The 16,527-nt window shown below is 39.1% G+C and overlaps 1 protein-coding gene across 7 annotated transcripts in view; it reads right to left on the reverse strand.

Moving 5' to 3' along the window:
- ST7 (suppression of tumorigenicity 7) overlaps window positions 1-16,527 on the reverse strand; it is a 308,974-nt gene that overhangs the window by 86,040 nt on the left and 206,407 nt on the right. For 5 of the 7 annotated variants that reach the window (XM_054725931.1, XM_054725930.1, XM_054725937.1 and 2 more), the window contains exons 7-9: window positions 16,382-16,450; window positions 13,870-14,024; window positions 11,327-11,424 (exon numbers count right to left, since the gene is read on the reverse strand). In XM_054725931.1, coding sequence (XP_054581906.1) covers window positions 11,327-11,424; window positions 13,870-14,024; window positions 16,382-16,450 — 322 coding nt within the window. The remainder of the gene's footprint in view (window positions 1-11,326; window positions 11,425-13,869; window positions 14,025-16,381; window positions 16,451-16,527) is intronic. The other 2 variants (XM_054725934.1, XM_054725933.1) reach the window with 1 other exon arrangement.

Below are 16,527 nucleotides of genomic sequence, written 5' to 3' on the forward strand. Positions count from 1 at the left end.
AGCAATCCTGAGAAAAAAGAATGAAGCTGGAGGTATCACACTACCTGACTTAAAATTATACTGCAGAGCTACGATAATCAAAACAGCATGGTATTGGCAGAGAAACAGACATGCAGATCAATGGAACAGAATAGAGAGCCCAGCTATAAGACCACATGTATATGGACAGATAATTTTCGACAAAGGAGCCAGAAACACACAATGAAGTAAAGATAGTCTCTTCAATAAATGGTGCTGGGAAAACTGGGAAGCCACATGCAAACAAATGAATCTGGATTACAGTTTGTCCCCAAGTACAAAAATTAATTCAAAATGGATCAAAGACCTAAATGTAAGATCCAAAAGAGTAAGTTACATAGAAGAAAATATAGGTACCAAACTTATGGATCTTGATAGTAGAGAACATTTTGTGAACTTGACTCCAAAGGCAAGGGAAGTAAAGGCAAAAATAAATGAATGGGACTATATCAAACTAAGAAGCTTCTGCACAGCAAAAGAAACTGTCAACAAAGCAAAGAGGCAGCCAACCAGATGGGAGATGATATTTGCAAACAGTAGCTCTGACAAAGGTTTAATTTCCAAAATATATAAAGAACTCATAAAACTCAACACCAAACAAATAATCCAATCAAAAAGTGGACAGAGGCCCTAGCCGGTTTGGCTCAGTAGACAGAGCGTCGGCCTGCGGACTGAAGGGTCCCAGCTTTTATTCCAGTCAAGGGCACATGCCCAGGTTGCACGCTCAATCTCCAGTTGGGGGAGTGCAGGAGGCAGCCGATTAATGATTCTTTCTCATCATTGATATTTCTCTCTCTCTCTCTCCCTCACCCTTCCTCTCTGAAATAAAAAAAAAAATTTTTTTAAAAAAAGTGGGCAGAGGACCTGAAAATACACCTCTCCCAAGAAGACATATAGGTATATGAAAAGATGTTCAACCTCACTGACAATTAGAGAAATGAAAATCAAAACTATAATGAGATACCACCTTATACCTATTAGAGTGGCCATTATCAACAAGACAAGCAATAACAAGTGTTGGAGAGGTTGTGAAAAAAAGGGAACCCTCATTCACTGCTGGTGGGAATGTAGGCTGCTACAACCACTATGGAAAGCAGCCTGGAAATTCCTGAAAATTAAGAATAGAACTACCATATAACCCAGCAATTCCTCTCCTGGGTATATACCTGAAGAACTAGAAATCATGTTTTCACAAAGATATATGCACCTCTTTGTTCATTGCAGCATTATTCACAGTGGTCAAGACATGGAAACAACCTAAGTGTCCTGCAATAGAGGACTAGGTAAAGAAGATGTGGTCCATATACACAATGGAATACTACTCAGCCATAAGAAAGGATAAAATAGCACTATTTGCAACAACATGGATGGACCTTGAGAACATTATTCTATGTGAAATACGTCAGTCAGAAAAAGCTAAAAACCATATGATTTCACTTATATGTGGGATATAAAACTAACACTCATGAACACAAACAGCAGTGTGGTGTTGCCAGAGGGAAGTGGATAGGAGGGACAGTGGATCCTAAATTAAGGAGACAGGAGATTTGACTTTGGGTGGTGGGCACATGGTACAATATACAGATCTTGTAACATAGAAACCCATACCTGAAACCTATATGTTCATGTTGACCAATGGCACCCCAATCAATTTAATAAGTAAATATTATTTATAAATAAATAAATTATAGAAAGTTTGGTCATAAAATCTGAAAATTAATATACCAGGCAAATATCAATCCAAATAAGCTAGAGTAGCCCATCTTATTAATACAGGTTAAAAAGAAAATCCAGGCAGAAAAATGGGGACAAAGGGTATTATATATCATCAGAATAATCATCAGCATAAATGCTTCTGACAATATACCCTCAAAATATATGAAGCAATAATTAATGGAACATGGAAAAAATCAGATAAATAAACCATTGGAAGTGAATATTCTATCATATCCCTCTCAAATGCTGAAAGAGCAAGCAGACAAAATAAGCTAAGATACAGAAGATTTGAACAACATGGTTAATAAGCTCAAACTAGCAAATAATATAAACTTTGATAACTAACAGGGACCATATTACTTTCGAGCACGGATATAACTTTTATGAAAACTAACTATATACTAGGCCTCAAAGGAAGCTTCCACAAATTCTCTCTATATAAATATATGATCTTTGTTCTCTAAGCATGATGTAAAAATTATTGACAAGGGGCAAAAATATAATATATAGGGCAAGATGAAAATACAAGGCAGTGAAGAAATACTCAGAATCAAATGGAGCTAACTGTTCAACTTAATAAATTGGTAATTAAAAAAAACATAATAGAGGAGAAGGAGAAGAAACAAAATTGTACTATATGGGCAGAAAACGCTGGGGAAAAGTTGAGAAAATAAACTAAACCAAATCCTAGCTCTTTTGAAAAGATAAATAAAATAGACATTCCTCTGGCAAGATTAATCAGAGAAAAATAAACAAAAAGGCAAATAAACAGAATATAAAATGAAAGGGAGAAAAAAATAAAAGTATTTTTAAATTATGGAATAACATTATGAAAAGCTATATGCAACAAGGACAGTCTCAAAACAGCCTAATACAGAGAAACATGGGAATAGTCATGTATCAGTGATGAAAATTTACACAATCATAAGCAGCCTTCTGGAGAGTGTCCTCTCCAGACATACTGCAATCAAACATGCACTGCTCTAATACCCAGCAATCTTACTCCCAGGCATACACCGCAGAGAAAGCCTCTCACATGTCTATAGGGTGTTCACTGTAGCACTGCTGGGATAATGGAAAATTGGAGGTAATTGGGGTCCTTTTAATTTACATTATTTTAAAAATAAATGTTACCATTTATAATGAAGGTAGAAAATTAGTATAATTAAACCAGTAACAAAAAAGTGTCATACTCAACAAGAAGCTGGGAATCAAAGGTCACAGGTACGAAGCTCTAACTGGGAATTTGTATGCCATAATTTTGATTCTCCAATTCAAATATTTTTTACTGTGTCTATGTACAAGGTACTGTGCAAAAAAACAAATATCATACCAGCATTCAAGAAGCTCTAAATCTAGTGAACTTCAATTATCCTTTTGTATGCTTTAAAAATTCAGCTAAAAAAACCTGTCTCTCTCTGTTCATTTAGCCCTAATCTCTCCTTAATGAAGGGATCACATAAGTGATTTGAGTTAAACACTGAATATAGGAATAACTGTGAAAAAAAGAGGTCAGGAGAAATGGTACTATGTTATCTCAAAACTTACATGTTTTCTTTAGTGAGGGAGCCCCACAGAAGATGCTCGAATATTAAGTATCCCCATGAAAGCTTAGTTCTCGTATGGAAACGTGGGTAAGATACAAATCAACTCTGCTCAAAATCCTTACATGATTAGGTATGTATTTGTAGGAAGAAAGAAAAGGGGGTAGAAAAATATATATTGAATGACGAGTGTTGGTTACTTCAATGAGAGCATGGTAGGAGTGGAGGGGATATATATCATAACTTCTTTTTTGACTTGTTACAATGAATATAAATTATTTCTGTAATTTAGTAGGACATCCATGGTGTGTGTAAATTAAATGAAATGGTCTATGTAAACTTCTTAATAAATGTCTGGCACTTGGTAATTAATACTCATGTAACTTACTGATGATAAAAACTGAACTAGAGAAAATGCTGAGGATGCAGAAAGGATCCAAGCCCAAGGATGAGGTCATTGTAGTTTTCTCTATTTTTACAAAGAGCCATAACTGAGAACACAAGACAAGAAGGATGATTAGGTTATTACATTTTTCAATTAAAAATAACCTGGCCTGTGTGGCTCAGTGGTTGAGAGTTGACCTATGAACCTGGAGGTCACAGTTCAATTCCCAGCCAGGGCACATGTCTGGGTTATGGGCTCAATCCCCAGTGTGGGGCATGCAGGAGGCAGCTGATCAAAATGAATCTCTCTCATCATTGATGTTTTTATCTCTCTCTTCCTTCATCTCTGAAATCAATAAAAATATATTTAAGAATAATAATAATAGATGCTGCCTTAGCCAAGTGGCTCAGTTGGTTGGAGAGTCATCCTGAAGAAAAACAAATATCATACCAGTAAAAAAAAAAAAAATGAATTGGTGAATCAGAGCTATGGCATATAGATTTATCATCTTTACCAGCGAGACTGAGCATGGGTTTGACACCGTCAAAGGCATATAGAACATGCCTTTAGTTGATACATGTAATGAAGTTTTAGAAAAAGGGAAAGTTTATACAGAGTATCTATATTTTTATATAGGATCTGATGCTGTGGGTTGAATTGTGTCCTCTAAAAATATATATTAACATCCTAACCCTTGGTGCCTGTGAATGTGACCTTATTTGGAAATAGGGTCTTTGTGGCCATAATCAAGTTAAGATGAGATCATAAGTCCAATTCTAAATCCAATATGAGTGGTGTCCTTATGGAAAGATGAAAATCTGGACACCGAGATACAGGTACACGGAGGGGATGGGGCGGTATGTGTGTGGGGGGGGACTGCCATGTGAAGTAATGCACCTACAAGTCAAGGAGTGCCAAGGACTGCTGGCAAGAGAAGACGCTTTCCTAGAGCCTTCAGAGGAAGTCTGTGTGGCCCAGCTCACCCTGGGCTCTGGACTACTGGTCCCCAGAATGGTGAGAGAACGAATTTCTGTTATATAAGTCACCCAGTTCGTGATACCTTCCTACCACAGCCCTAGGAAATGAATACCTGGTCATACACAAATCACAGGTTGGCTTTAAGCTAAACTTAGGTGGGTGGATTTTTCTTTGATATCTGCATTTCCTTGTGTCTACCCCATTTTTACCTTTTTACATCCACCATTTTTCTTTTTTGAAAGTGGTTTCAGATATTGTTTTTAAGTTTTATTTTTGTCATCATGAGAAAATAAGAATAACATGCTCAATTTAATAATTTAATATTACATACATTCATAAAACAGATCGATCAATAGCTAGAATCTTACTGCTAACAATTTTCTCTCTATTTCAATTTTTTCTTATGTTTATACAGTGGCTCTCAAAGTATAATCAAGCGGTTCCTGACACCTTTTCAGGGGATCCTTAAGTCAAAAATATTTGCATAATATGTTTTTTGACTTTCACTCTCATCCGGTCATGAGTACACAGGCCACATGCTGGCTGATACCTCAGAAGACTAAATGTAGAGCGAATATGAGACTCCAGCTGTCTCCTATTCAGCTGGACACTAAAAGTTTACGAAAGTGGGAAAACAATGTCACTCTTCTCATAAACTTTTCTGTTTGAAACACAGTTACTTTTCATTAAAATGTTATTTGTGTTAACATGTATTTATAATAGTTATTTTGAAGTGAATAAATATTTTTAAACTTGTTTTAGTTGATAAATGTAAATATCTATACTAATAAAAGGGTAATATGCTAATTAGACCGGGAGACCTTCCGGACAAAAGCCATGGTGGTGGGCTGAGGCAGAGGCAGAGCGGTTAGGGGCAATCAGGCCAGGAGGGGAGGGCAGTTGGGGGTGATCAGGCTGCCGGGAATTGGAGGTGAGCAGGCTGGCAGGGGGGGCCAGTTGGGGGTGATCAGGCCAGTTGTGGGGGAGCAGTTGGGGGCGATCAGGCCAGCAAGAGGGGCAATTGGGTTGAGAAGGTTCGCGGGGGGCCAGTTGAGGGCGAGCAGGCTGGCAGGCAGATAAGCGGTTAGGAGCCAGCGGTCCCAGATTGCAAGAGGGATGTCTGACTGCCGGTTTAGGCCCTAAACCGCAGTCGGACATCCCCCAAGGGGTCCCAGATTGGAGAGGGTACAGGCTGGGCTGAGGGACAACCCCTGCCCGCTCCCTCCCCCCCGTGCACAAATTTCGTGCATCAGGCCACTAGTGTCTAGATAAAATTATAAGTACCAATAGATAAACCCACATATACAAAAGTTTTGGGGTCCTTAGTAACTTTAAATGGGTTCTGAGACCAAAATGTTTGAGAACTACTGGCAATATTAGCATCTTTTTTTTAATCCTCACCAAAGGTATGTTATTGATTTTTACAGAGAGAGGAAGGGAGAGAAAGAGAGAGGAAGAGAGAGAGAGAGAGAGAGAGAGAGAGAGAGAGAGAGAGAGAGAAAGAAAAATACCAATGTGAAAAACATTGATCGGTTGCCTCCCATATGCACTCTAACAGGGAACTGAACCTGCAACCTAGGTATGTGCCCTGACAGAAAGTCAAACCCCCAACCTTTTGGTGTATGGGGAAATGCTCCAACCAACTGAGCTAGCCAGCCAGGGCAGCATCTATTTTTAATTGAAAAAAATGTATTAAAATTATATCTAATATATACACCTTCCTTTTTACTTAATAATATATCCTAGACAACAATGGTAAGAAAAGCAACACTGAGTATTTACTATTCATGAAGTCCTATGCCAAGGGCTTTGCATAGATTATTCCATTTTATTACTATATCAACCCTATGATACTTCAGAGATAGGTGACTGGTACACCATACTCTCAGAAATACTCACTAGCTATGTTACCTTCAACAAGACCTATGTCGAGGCTTGTTATGAGAATTACGTGAGTTTATATTTGTAAAGCACTGAAAACAATACCTAGAACACAGTAAACACTACAGAAATATTTGTTAGCATTTAGATGGTATTTAAAACTCTGAGTCCAAATGTAGTTCTCCAAAGTTGTAGACAGAGATTGAAAAGGAGGCTCAAGACTGGCCAGGGGTACTTCAAATTTTGGAAGTCAGGACACTGAAGAGAATCTAGCCAGGAAGACTGAGATTTTAGAACGAAGAGAACATGGTTTCCTAAAAATCATGTTTCTAGAAGGTTGTGATGATCTGTGTCAAACAGGAGGACAGAATATTGAAAGAGACAGTGAAACAATAATGAGATGGAATGACTCAGGTCTGCAGAAATCTACAAAGAGGTGGGAAGACAGGTGATAAAGTCTGAGAGTCTATCTTTAACTTTCAAAGAAGCTGCAGTTTAGGGAAGAGAGGCAGACAATGATCTGGAAGCAGGCACATGAAGCATCCGGCTTTCACATCCTCCTCTCTCCCATCCCTCCAAACAGAACCACACCACAACCTCCTAGTTCATTTACTCTCCATACTTCGGATTCCTCTTCAGGGAATCCCATCTGAGACAAAACAGGTCCCCAAACCATCCCAGTGTTCTAGTAGAAACTGATCAAGTCTAGAGATGCTTTAGAACAGCGGTCGCCAACCTTCTGAACCACCGGTTGGCGACCGCTGCTTTAGAGGTTTGTTCCGTAGTAAGGGGAGTCAGTCTCCTAACAAGGGAAGAAAACCAATGTCTGCCTTGAACAGATTTATCACTTCAGGGTTTTCTAAACCAGTGGTTCTTAATGGGGAACAATTTTGCCCCCAATGGGACATTTAACAATGTCTGGAAATATTTTTGGTTGTCACATTCGGTAGCAACAATGGGGCAGGTTGCTACTGTCATCTAGTGAGTAGATGCCAGGGATTACTGTTAACCATCCTACAATGCGAAGTGTAGCCCTCCACAACCCAAAATGCCAATTATGCCAAGACTCAGAAATCCTACGCTAGACCTGAGGAGTTTTTGGTTTCTTTCATACAGGCAAACAACCCCATCCACACTAGTTATCTATGCCAGTTCTGAGTGAGTATGGCTAAGGGTCCAAACCAGTCAGTCTTATGAATTCTATTCCAAATCTGCTCAGATAGGTCAGGGGGGAAAAATAGACGAAAAGCTTGAGGCTAGCTAAATGGTAAAAGTTAAAAAGAAAACAGAAATTGTGTCATGTATCAACTATTAAAGAGGCACAATTACCAAAAATGAGAACAAGCAAAAAGATTGTTCCTTAAATTTGAGAAAACAGAAAATGCAACCTTTTCATTTGGAATAATAACACCTTACATGAAGTTCAAAAGTCGTACCCACTGCCAAAACGTTCCTTCAGTAAGGGGCTTCCATTCTCTTGATTGCAAAAGGAAGCTAATTTAAGTGAGTTTTTTTGGAAAAACATCCTGGGAATTAAAAATAATTCATGTGTTGCTTTAAAAAATGAGAAGCCATGAATCTTGAACACAAAGGAACCTATGTGTTCTTACCTCATCAATATTTCACTTAAGTATCATATTTTATTAGACCCATAATCATCTACCGCTGTACTTCCTGGAATTTCCTTCCATTCTCTTTCAGGATTTCTCATCAATTGTTTTCCCTTCATTAAGGGGATTCCAGAGAAATTTTTTTAGAGTCTATTCTCTATATGGAAGGCATTCTGACTCTAGCATTTCTATTTCCACTTTAAAATCTGCTCTAGGAAAGTTTCAACCAATGCATATGGGGAGAGGATGGCAGTGTGTTAAAGAAAAATTAGATCCTCCTGCTTAAAGGTTTATCAGCATGCTGCCTGGAGTCCAGTGTGCTGTTTTATCAGCGGAAGCTTCTCAGCAAGATGTTTTGTGTGTGTTGTTAAAGGAGGGAACCAACCCCTCAGTGTTGTCCCCGTTTAGGTATGACCCGTGACATGAGAGGAGTCAGGCCCAGCCAACCACTGTCTCCTGCAAGGCTGGGACCAGCTGCAGCTTTAGCAGAGAGAGGGACCCTCAAACTCCCTTCCTCCGTTTGGGTGCCAGGAGTTTCTGAAGAGAAGAGCACTTGGAATATTTCCCTTCAAAACACATCTCCAGCGTGTCTGACAGTGACTTTCACAGGACTGTTACAACAGCAGGGCCACATCAACTGGATGCTCAATAAACCCAGCCAGAAAGCAACATGCATTGGTATTCTATTAATATGACACTGTTTTAGAAAAGTAACCCAAGAAGCAAACACATATACATACAGATACACACATACATAAATATGTGTGCATATATATGTAGAGAAAAAAAGAGATTGCTTGTCTGACTGATTCACTCAAGAAAAAGAAATCAGAAGTATCCCAAAATGCCCATCAGTGGAATGAGCAAGCAAATTAAGGCATACATATATAATGGAGAAAATATAGGGGAAAAACTGTAAGCATGTTTACGATTTGCTCTCTTGATTACCCTTGTAGGTGAGAATCAGTATGCCCAATTAACGTAAGACAAATGAAAAGCCCAGAAAAGGGAAGTTGCCCTGAATCACAAAGCTGGTGAAGAACAAAGCTAAGATTCACATCCAGGTTTTCGGACTCCTGCCCAGCATTTATTCCACTGCACGAAGACTTTCCCCTAAGATCTATATTTGGATTAGGTCAGTAAATGGAATTGTAAGTATAAAATAATATTACATAAAAATCAAACCACAGTAAAGATGTATTTTTTTAATCATGTGAAATTTTATATGCATATACTAAAAATGATGATAAGCTAAATAAGACTGATGGAAAACAACTGGAATTAAAATCACCCAAGTTTGTTTTTCCTATGAAGTTGCTTGAACATTTAATATAGAAAATCAACAAAATCTGCTCTTCCATGCATGCCTGTAGTAGGCTAATTAAGGGTTAAGAAAAAACAATCAATATAAAACACCTGTTCAAGGCTGGAGGCAGCTGTGCCAGGTTAAGATAGAGAAAGACCCCGTCCTTCATAAAATTCTCAGCTCTTTCAGAGCTGACGAAACTGGTCGAGTTTCTCTGCTATATCAAGGGATGAAACTTCTGCAAGTTAAAAAGCTTAAGGGCAAGTTCATGTCTATGCAGAAATCTCCTTTTCTTAACATTAGCACTTATACATTATACCAAACATTATTTAAATGTTTCTGTCAACCGAAAGAATTAAATCCTGAGAGATCCCCTTAGCAGTGCATCTATCACCTTCAGTCAAATAAAATCACTTCAGAATCTCTTGTTCCTATCCTCAGGTCTGGGGACGATGATGCTATTGAAGGAGGAGCTGGCATCCACACCCGCACCTCACTTAGATGCTATGACCTGCAGAAATCACCAGGCTTGGGCATGGAGTGCAGGCCTCACCTCCACAGAGACTGGGGACTCACAGAAATCACTGCCTTTCCAGAGACAGTTGAGAAAAGACTCACTAGGTCTGCACAGTTGATTCTCAAACCCCAAAGCAGAGATTGGAGAAGATACCACTTCTTCCTGGCCCCTTAGTTCTTTCATTTTTATAATGAACAGTTACCTAGTCTCCTAACCCAGAAGACAGCAGAAGAAGGAAATGTTGACAAGGTTTTCTGAAACTGTATTTAAAAAGGAAATGGTTTATAAATACAATTCACACTAGTGTTAGTTTCTTTATTTAAAGTGTTTATTTTTTTAAATGTAGAAGTAAAAGTTTATCAACTGGTTTCTCTTAAAAGCACTGCTTTGATTTTAAATTACATAATAACAGCCTCCCTTGTTCTCTTTCATTTTGAAACTCTACCAATAAAGTATCCTGACTCAAGAATCTAGGAAAATGCTTGAAATGACTACAATACAATCAGATCATAATATTATTAAATTTGAGGGTAACAAATTGATCCATAGTTTATTCAAACCTTCCTAACAACTACACATAAAAAAAAAGTTAGTTCACTAAAATGGCTGATCTCATTCTTGGCTTCCAGCTATAGTCTCAAAAGTTTAATAAGGACATCTTTGAGATTTATTTAATATGCCAGTCACTCTATTAAAAATTTTGCATGTATTATCTCATTTAATCTTTGCAACACTTCCAAGTAGTAGTAGTTATTATTATTAGTTTATTATGTTACTAGTGGCCTGGTGCAGATTCGTGCACATTGAAAGGAAATTAATTAGAAAGTGGCTGGCCAGGGTGAGATGGGGCCTGACACGCCCTGGAGCCAACCTCCAGCGGTCCCTCCCCGCTGGCTGCACCTGGAGGTCAAAGGGCGTCTGTGGAGTGGGGTTCCATCTGGCCTACAGGGATCGGTTTCCGGCAGTCTGACATCCCCCAAGGGGTCCCAGAGTGCAAGAGGACACTCTGCAAAGTTGCTGTCACTCGGCAGCTCCTGTGTTGAGCGTCTGCCCCCTGGTGGTCAGTGAGTGTCATACCTACCGGCCGGGCAGCCAGTCACTTAGCCTTTCATATATGTAGATTATTGGATTGTTATTGTTATTCTCTTTTTACAGATGAGGAAACAAGGCATAAAGAAGTTGAGTAACTTGCCCAAGATCATTCATTTAGTCCAAGGGGAGCTGCAGCTGGACTCCAGACAGTCTGGCTCTAATGCCCATGGGAGCACCACACCATGACTGGTATTCTCTGCTACAGCCACTCAGTGGGCTCCTCCTTCTCTCTCTAAGTCAGGTTCATTGCTACGTTCCCAACCACAAATTCAAACTCACATCTCTCATCATTTTCACTGCTTCTCTGGTCCTCCCGAGTCTTCTGGCACACATTGCTAGCCTTCTTTTGATGTAGACCAAGACATTGGTGTCTCGTCCTGAAAAGGAAGATATAGAACACTAAAATTAAAAGAAGAAGAAAAAAGAAACACGATCTTTTAGCTGATCAGCAGGAAGAAATACTGAGGCCCATTTGCCAGGCCTTTGAGGTAAAACCTCAGAGAGAAAAGACTGCTCCTTAGTTTTTCCTTACTTCCAGGAGAACTGACAACTCTGCTAACAGAGTAAAGTCAAAGTCCTTAGAACTTCCAAAGGTCAAATCATGTGACTGACTCTCTAATCCATGCTTTTGAGTTAGGATGTTCAGTATTTGATAAATAAAATCATCTGCCACAATGTGCTGGGAAAACGAACATACCCACAATGCATGTGGTTTACAAGCAAGAATTCCACATTCTGCAAGTGTGCATATTTTTGGTGAAGAAGCAAGAGGTGAATCTCAGGTTGCATCCTAATGAACATTTTTTTTTTTCCTTCTTGACATTAAGTCTGGAGAAGCCTCATTTTGAACTTCTGTTTTATATTATTCTTTCCCAAACATTACTGACATCATAATCATCTCCAGGTCCCCAAAGCAGTCGATTTTAGATGGCAATGTAATACATTCCAGATATGACAACAGAGTATGCAACAAAATGAAAAACTTACCCTAGTGTTAGAGAAAGCACTGACAAGCTAAACAGTTATAATAATAGTCACCAAAATGGCTCTTAAAAAGTACATTAACAACTTCTTATCTTAATCTTTTATTTAATTACATGTCCTTTTGGGTATGTTTCCAGACCAGTGAGAACATACATGTGCTTAATCCTCAATAAAATTACCATGTTTGAGAAAAATATGACACACCTGTTATAGATTAAGTACATGTATAATATGCAGCTATTAAAAGATGTTAAGGCTAAAGTCCTAACTTCTCAAGTTTTAAACAATGAGAACAAGATGTGTGCTGAAAATCTGCCAAGTACCTACAAATTATTTTAAAGATGTGATTATATTTTTTGGATATATATAGGCAATAGGTTGAAAGGATTTAATATACAGAAGAAAAGAAATAAAGAAAATTTCTTATAGGCTATGTAATTTTATGTATTAATCCTCACTTAGTTCACAAAATGACACTTACTAATATGTCTTCAAAATTTATTTATACATATCTTTTAAAAGCAAGATACATTTGGTGATTAGAGACTTAATTTACATATACTTACTACAAAATATAAATAAAAACCTGTGTATTATTGTGAAACTACTCATGTGTACACAGGCCATAATGAAAAGATTTCGCTGCACCTCAGTCACAGGGAGTAATGCACTTAGCTTCTGCACCAAATCCAAGTGTAACACTAATATTTAATTTTATAATCGCAAATATGAAGGAGATACACTCTTCCTCTCCAAGTGGCAGGAGGGAGAAATGAGGTGAGAGAAATTCCACCTTAAGGAAACAACCCAAAGTCAGGTTGGATGATGAAAATGCTCTCTCTCTCATGAGAAATACTAAATTTCGGTTTAAACAATAAAAAAACTGACAAGTTGGGGTTGGGGGGGCGACTTCAGAAATAATTTTGTAGTTCTGTTTTTATACCATTCCCCCCAAACATCACTGACTCTCAGTTCAGTGTACTGCAGCTAAAGGTCTCATTTTAAAGTTATCTTAAATAAAAGAAGTCATCATTTTTAAAGTAAAAATAAGATAAATTAGGAACTCTTTCTCTTCCTCTTTCTCTGACTCTTTCTCTCTGGAAGTCAACACCAGTGCTTCTTAAATAAGAGCTAAATACTGAGACAATAACCAATAACTGTTATTTTCTTTCTTTTTTTAAAATACATTTTATTGATTTTTTTACAGAGAGGAAGGGAGAGGGATAGAGAATTAGAAACATCGATGAAAGAGAAACATCGATCAGCTGCCTCCTGCACACTCCCTACTGGGGATGTGCCCGCAACCAAGGTACGTGCCCTTGACCAAATCGAACCTGGGACCCTTGAGTCCGCAGGTGGACGGACGCTCTAGCCACTGAGCCAAACTGGTTCGGACTGTAATTTTCTTAATGGTCTTATTTCAGCCCATGCTATAGAAGACCCATAAAATAAAACATTTGATAACATTAACATTAATTTAAGTGCTATTTCCCAATTAGGACTTAAAGTTATGGGGCAAAGAAGCACTTGGTAAACAGAAATATGAAAAAAGTTCTAGGGAGAAAAAAAGGTTACCACTAAAGGTTATTGCCATTTATTTTTGGAATTAGGAATCTATGGACAGAAAGAATCTGAACATTGATCTGAACAGTAATGAAGCTATAAGTTAATTATGTACTGCACTCTTATGGGAAGGAAAAACCAGAATTAAAAAAAAGGCAAAAACCAGTATTTATCCCCATCTAGGAGAATCATATTTTGAACTGGCCTTAAAATTTGCTCTGATTAATCATGTGACAATTCTGATCCCCAACACCTCAACCTGGAGGAAACCTTACTGTGTTGGGCTTCATACTGGGATCCATGATGCTGTAGCTGCTGAGAACGCCGGTAGCAGCCATCTCCAGCCTTCAGGGCCTGCTTAAACAGCTTTTCTGCTTCAGCAATGGTTGTTGCTTCCTCTTCAGCCAAGAGAATATAAGCGGTTGCACACCTGTCCATTCAGATAATAGCCACCATTAATTACAAATTCAAGGACATTGTAATAGCTGTAGGAATGCATGCACAAGGGCAAGGAGTTAACGCCAAAACATGCATAGCGGCCAACTGGTTCATGCACCCGTTTGTAGTTGTTGACACAAAGTAATGGTACAAAAGAAATGTGTGTATTTTAGCTTAAGAGGTAGGATGCACAGTGTTAGGAGCATGGGACTCTGTCCCTTATTAGTGTGTCACTTTGGGCAAGTTATTACTCTGCCTTCCTGATGGAGAGAGAACAACATGGGATCTGTTTGTTCACAATGTTGCTGTGAAGGTTAAGGAAGGGGATGCATGTAAAGTGCTCAGTACAGTAGCCAGCATGTGGTACATGCTCAATAATGTCAACTAACAACAGTGATAACAATAGCTGGTATTAAATATATCTTTCCAACACTCAAAGTTAGAGGTACTATATATAAGTTTACTTCTATTTACTAAATATAGAGTCTCTATTCTCAAACACAGATTCAGAAATCAAGTAAGTTACTCATTGAAAAAAACAGCACTCAAGATCTCATTACAGTTAGCACTGATTTTCTACGTCAGAGAACACTAGAACCTCCAGGCATTGCTTTTTCTGAAAAGCTCAAAATCTGATTAAGCCTCAGTAGCAAACAAGGGTTAAATCTCATGCCTTTAACAATAACAGCTACCACCTGTTGCTTAGTATACCTTAAGCACTTTACTAGGCACTTAACATATTTTGTCTCATTTAATACTTTCAACAACCCTCTAAGGTAGGAAGCCAGAAAGGATAAGCAGTTAACTAATGAACAAGGGGAACTCTTGGAAAATTAAACCTTCTAAATCACGTAAGAACAATCCAACTGCCAAAGAAAAGGAATATAATGGAGAAATGCTGAGGCCAGAGCAGACCACACAGGTCCTCATCTGCACAGGTCCTTTGGTGTCCTTCCTCTCCACTGTCTCTCTTGTGGCCATTTCCCTACTTAACAGAACCCTCATCAAACCACAGAGAGAAAATTAACAGAAAGTAAAACAAAATGCTACTTTTACTATTCATAAACTGCATTGGCTAGCTGGGAAAAGGAGGCTGAACTTATGGCTGATGTGAGATTTTAGGTTACTAGTTCATCTTAGCCTTGAGGAGGGGTCTTAGAAGTTCCTTAGCCAGTCCATCCTGTTTCAGGAAGGACTGGTCAATGAAGCTTAAACAGAATATGGTGAGATAGGGATGGAAACGCCCAGGAAAAAAAGCTGTAAACCAATTACTCTGGAGGGCAGTAGATACAACTTGGCAAGAGCAATAATGATGCCGAAACTGCCCAATAATTCACTAGGGAAAAGAATGGTATAGGCATCAGGAAACAATACTTAAGGCTTCAGATACCAACATATAAATATGGGTCAAGGGTAATGAAGTGAAAATCAAGATTATAATACTGAGTGATAGATACAGTATCTGAGAAATTAGCTATAAGATTATAGTTGGTGGACTGAAAACTCAAGACAAGTTGGGGCTAGCTTGCTTGCTTTGGTCATTTATATTACAAACTAGTGCCCTGGTGCATGAATTCGTGCACATTGTAAGGAAATTAATTAGAAGGTGGCTGGTGGGGCGGGACTGGGCTAGACGGACCCAACAGCCCTGGAGCCAACCTCCCGCACCTGGGGCGGCACGGCGGCTCAAAGGGTGGCTGCAGAGTGAGCAGGGTCCCTCCAGCAGGTAGGGTCCCTCGGCCTGGCCTGCGGGGATCAGGCAGAAACAGGCTCTCCGACATCCCCGAGGGGTCCTGAATTGCGAGAGGGTGGTTCTCGGGTGACGCACCCCAGGCTCCCTCCTCTCTGGTTCCAGGGTGTGTCACCCAAGAACTGCAGCTGCCAAGTCACTGCAGCTCGGCAGCTCCTGCATTGAGCGTCTGCCCCCTGGTGGTCAGTGCGCGTCACAGCTACCGGTCAGAGCATCTGCCCCCTGATGGTCATTGTACGTCATAGCTACCGTTCAGATGGTTGCTTAGCCTTTTATGTATTACAAATAGTATCTTAGGAGGAGAGGCAGAGTAGCACTACTGGCCAAGAAAACATACATCTATGTGAAAATTTATGGGGTAGAAACATGCTAAGAGCTTGTGAGTGAAGGAGAAAAGAAAGAGCAATAGAAGTACTAATGGTTGGGCAATACAGAACAGACTGCTCAGCTTGATGGAAGATACAGATGATGCATCCTTGTCACAACACAATACACATACAGATGTAAGAAAATGAGGTGATGGAGGTGTTGACCATCCAGATATCTGATAGAAGTCTCATTTGGTTAGAAGTAGAGCACCCGACAGGTTCTTGACTTACTTTGGTAACAATTTTATCTCCCAGATGGTAGAGGAAGCAATTAGGGGAACTTCAACTCTGGACCTAATTCTGACCAAGAAGAAAAAAATAGTTGGTGAAATGAAAATCGATAGGAACATTCAGAGAGAGTTACTATGTCATTTGGA

This window comes from Eptesicus fuscus, chromosome 14, assembly GCF_027574615.1.
Source record: "Eptesicus fuscus isolate TK198812 chromosome 14, DD_ASM_mEF_20220401, whole genome shotgun sequence".
NCBI classification, from domain to species: Eukaryota; Metazoa; Chordata; class Mammalia; order Chiroptera; family Vespertilionidae; genus Eptesicus; species Eptesicus fuscus.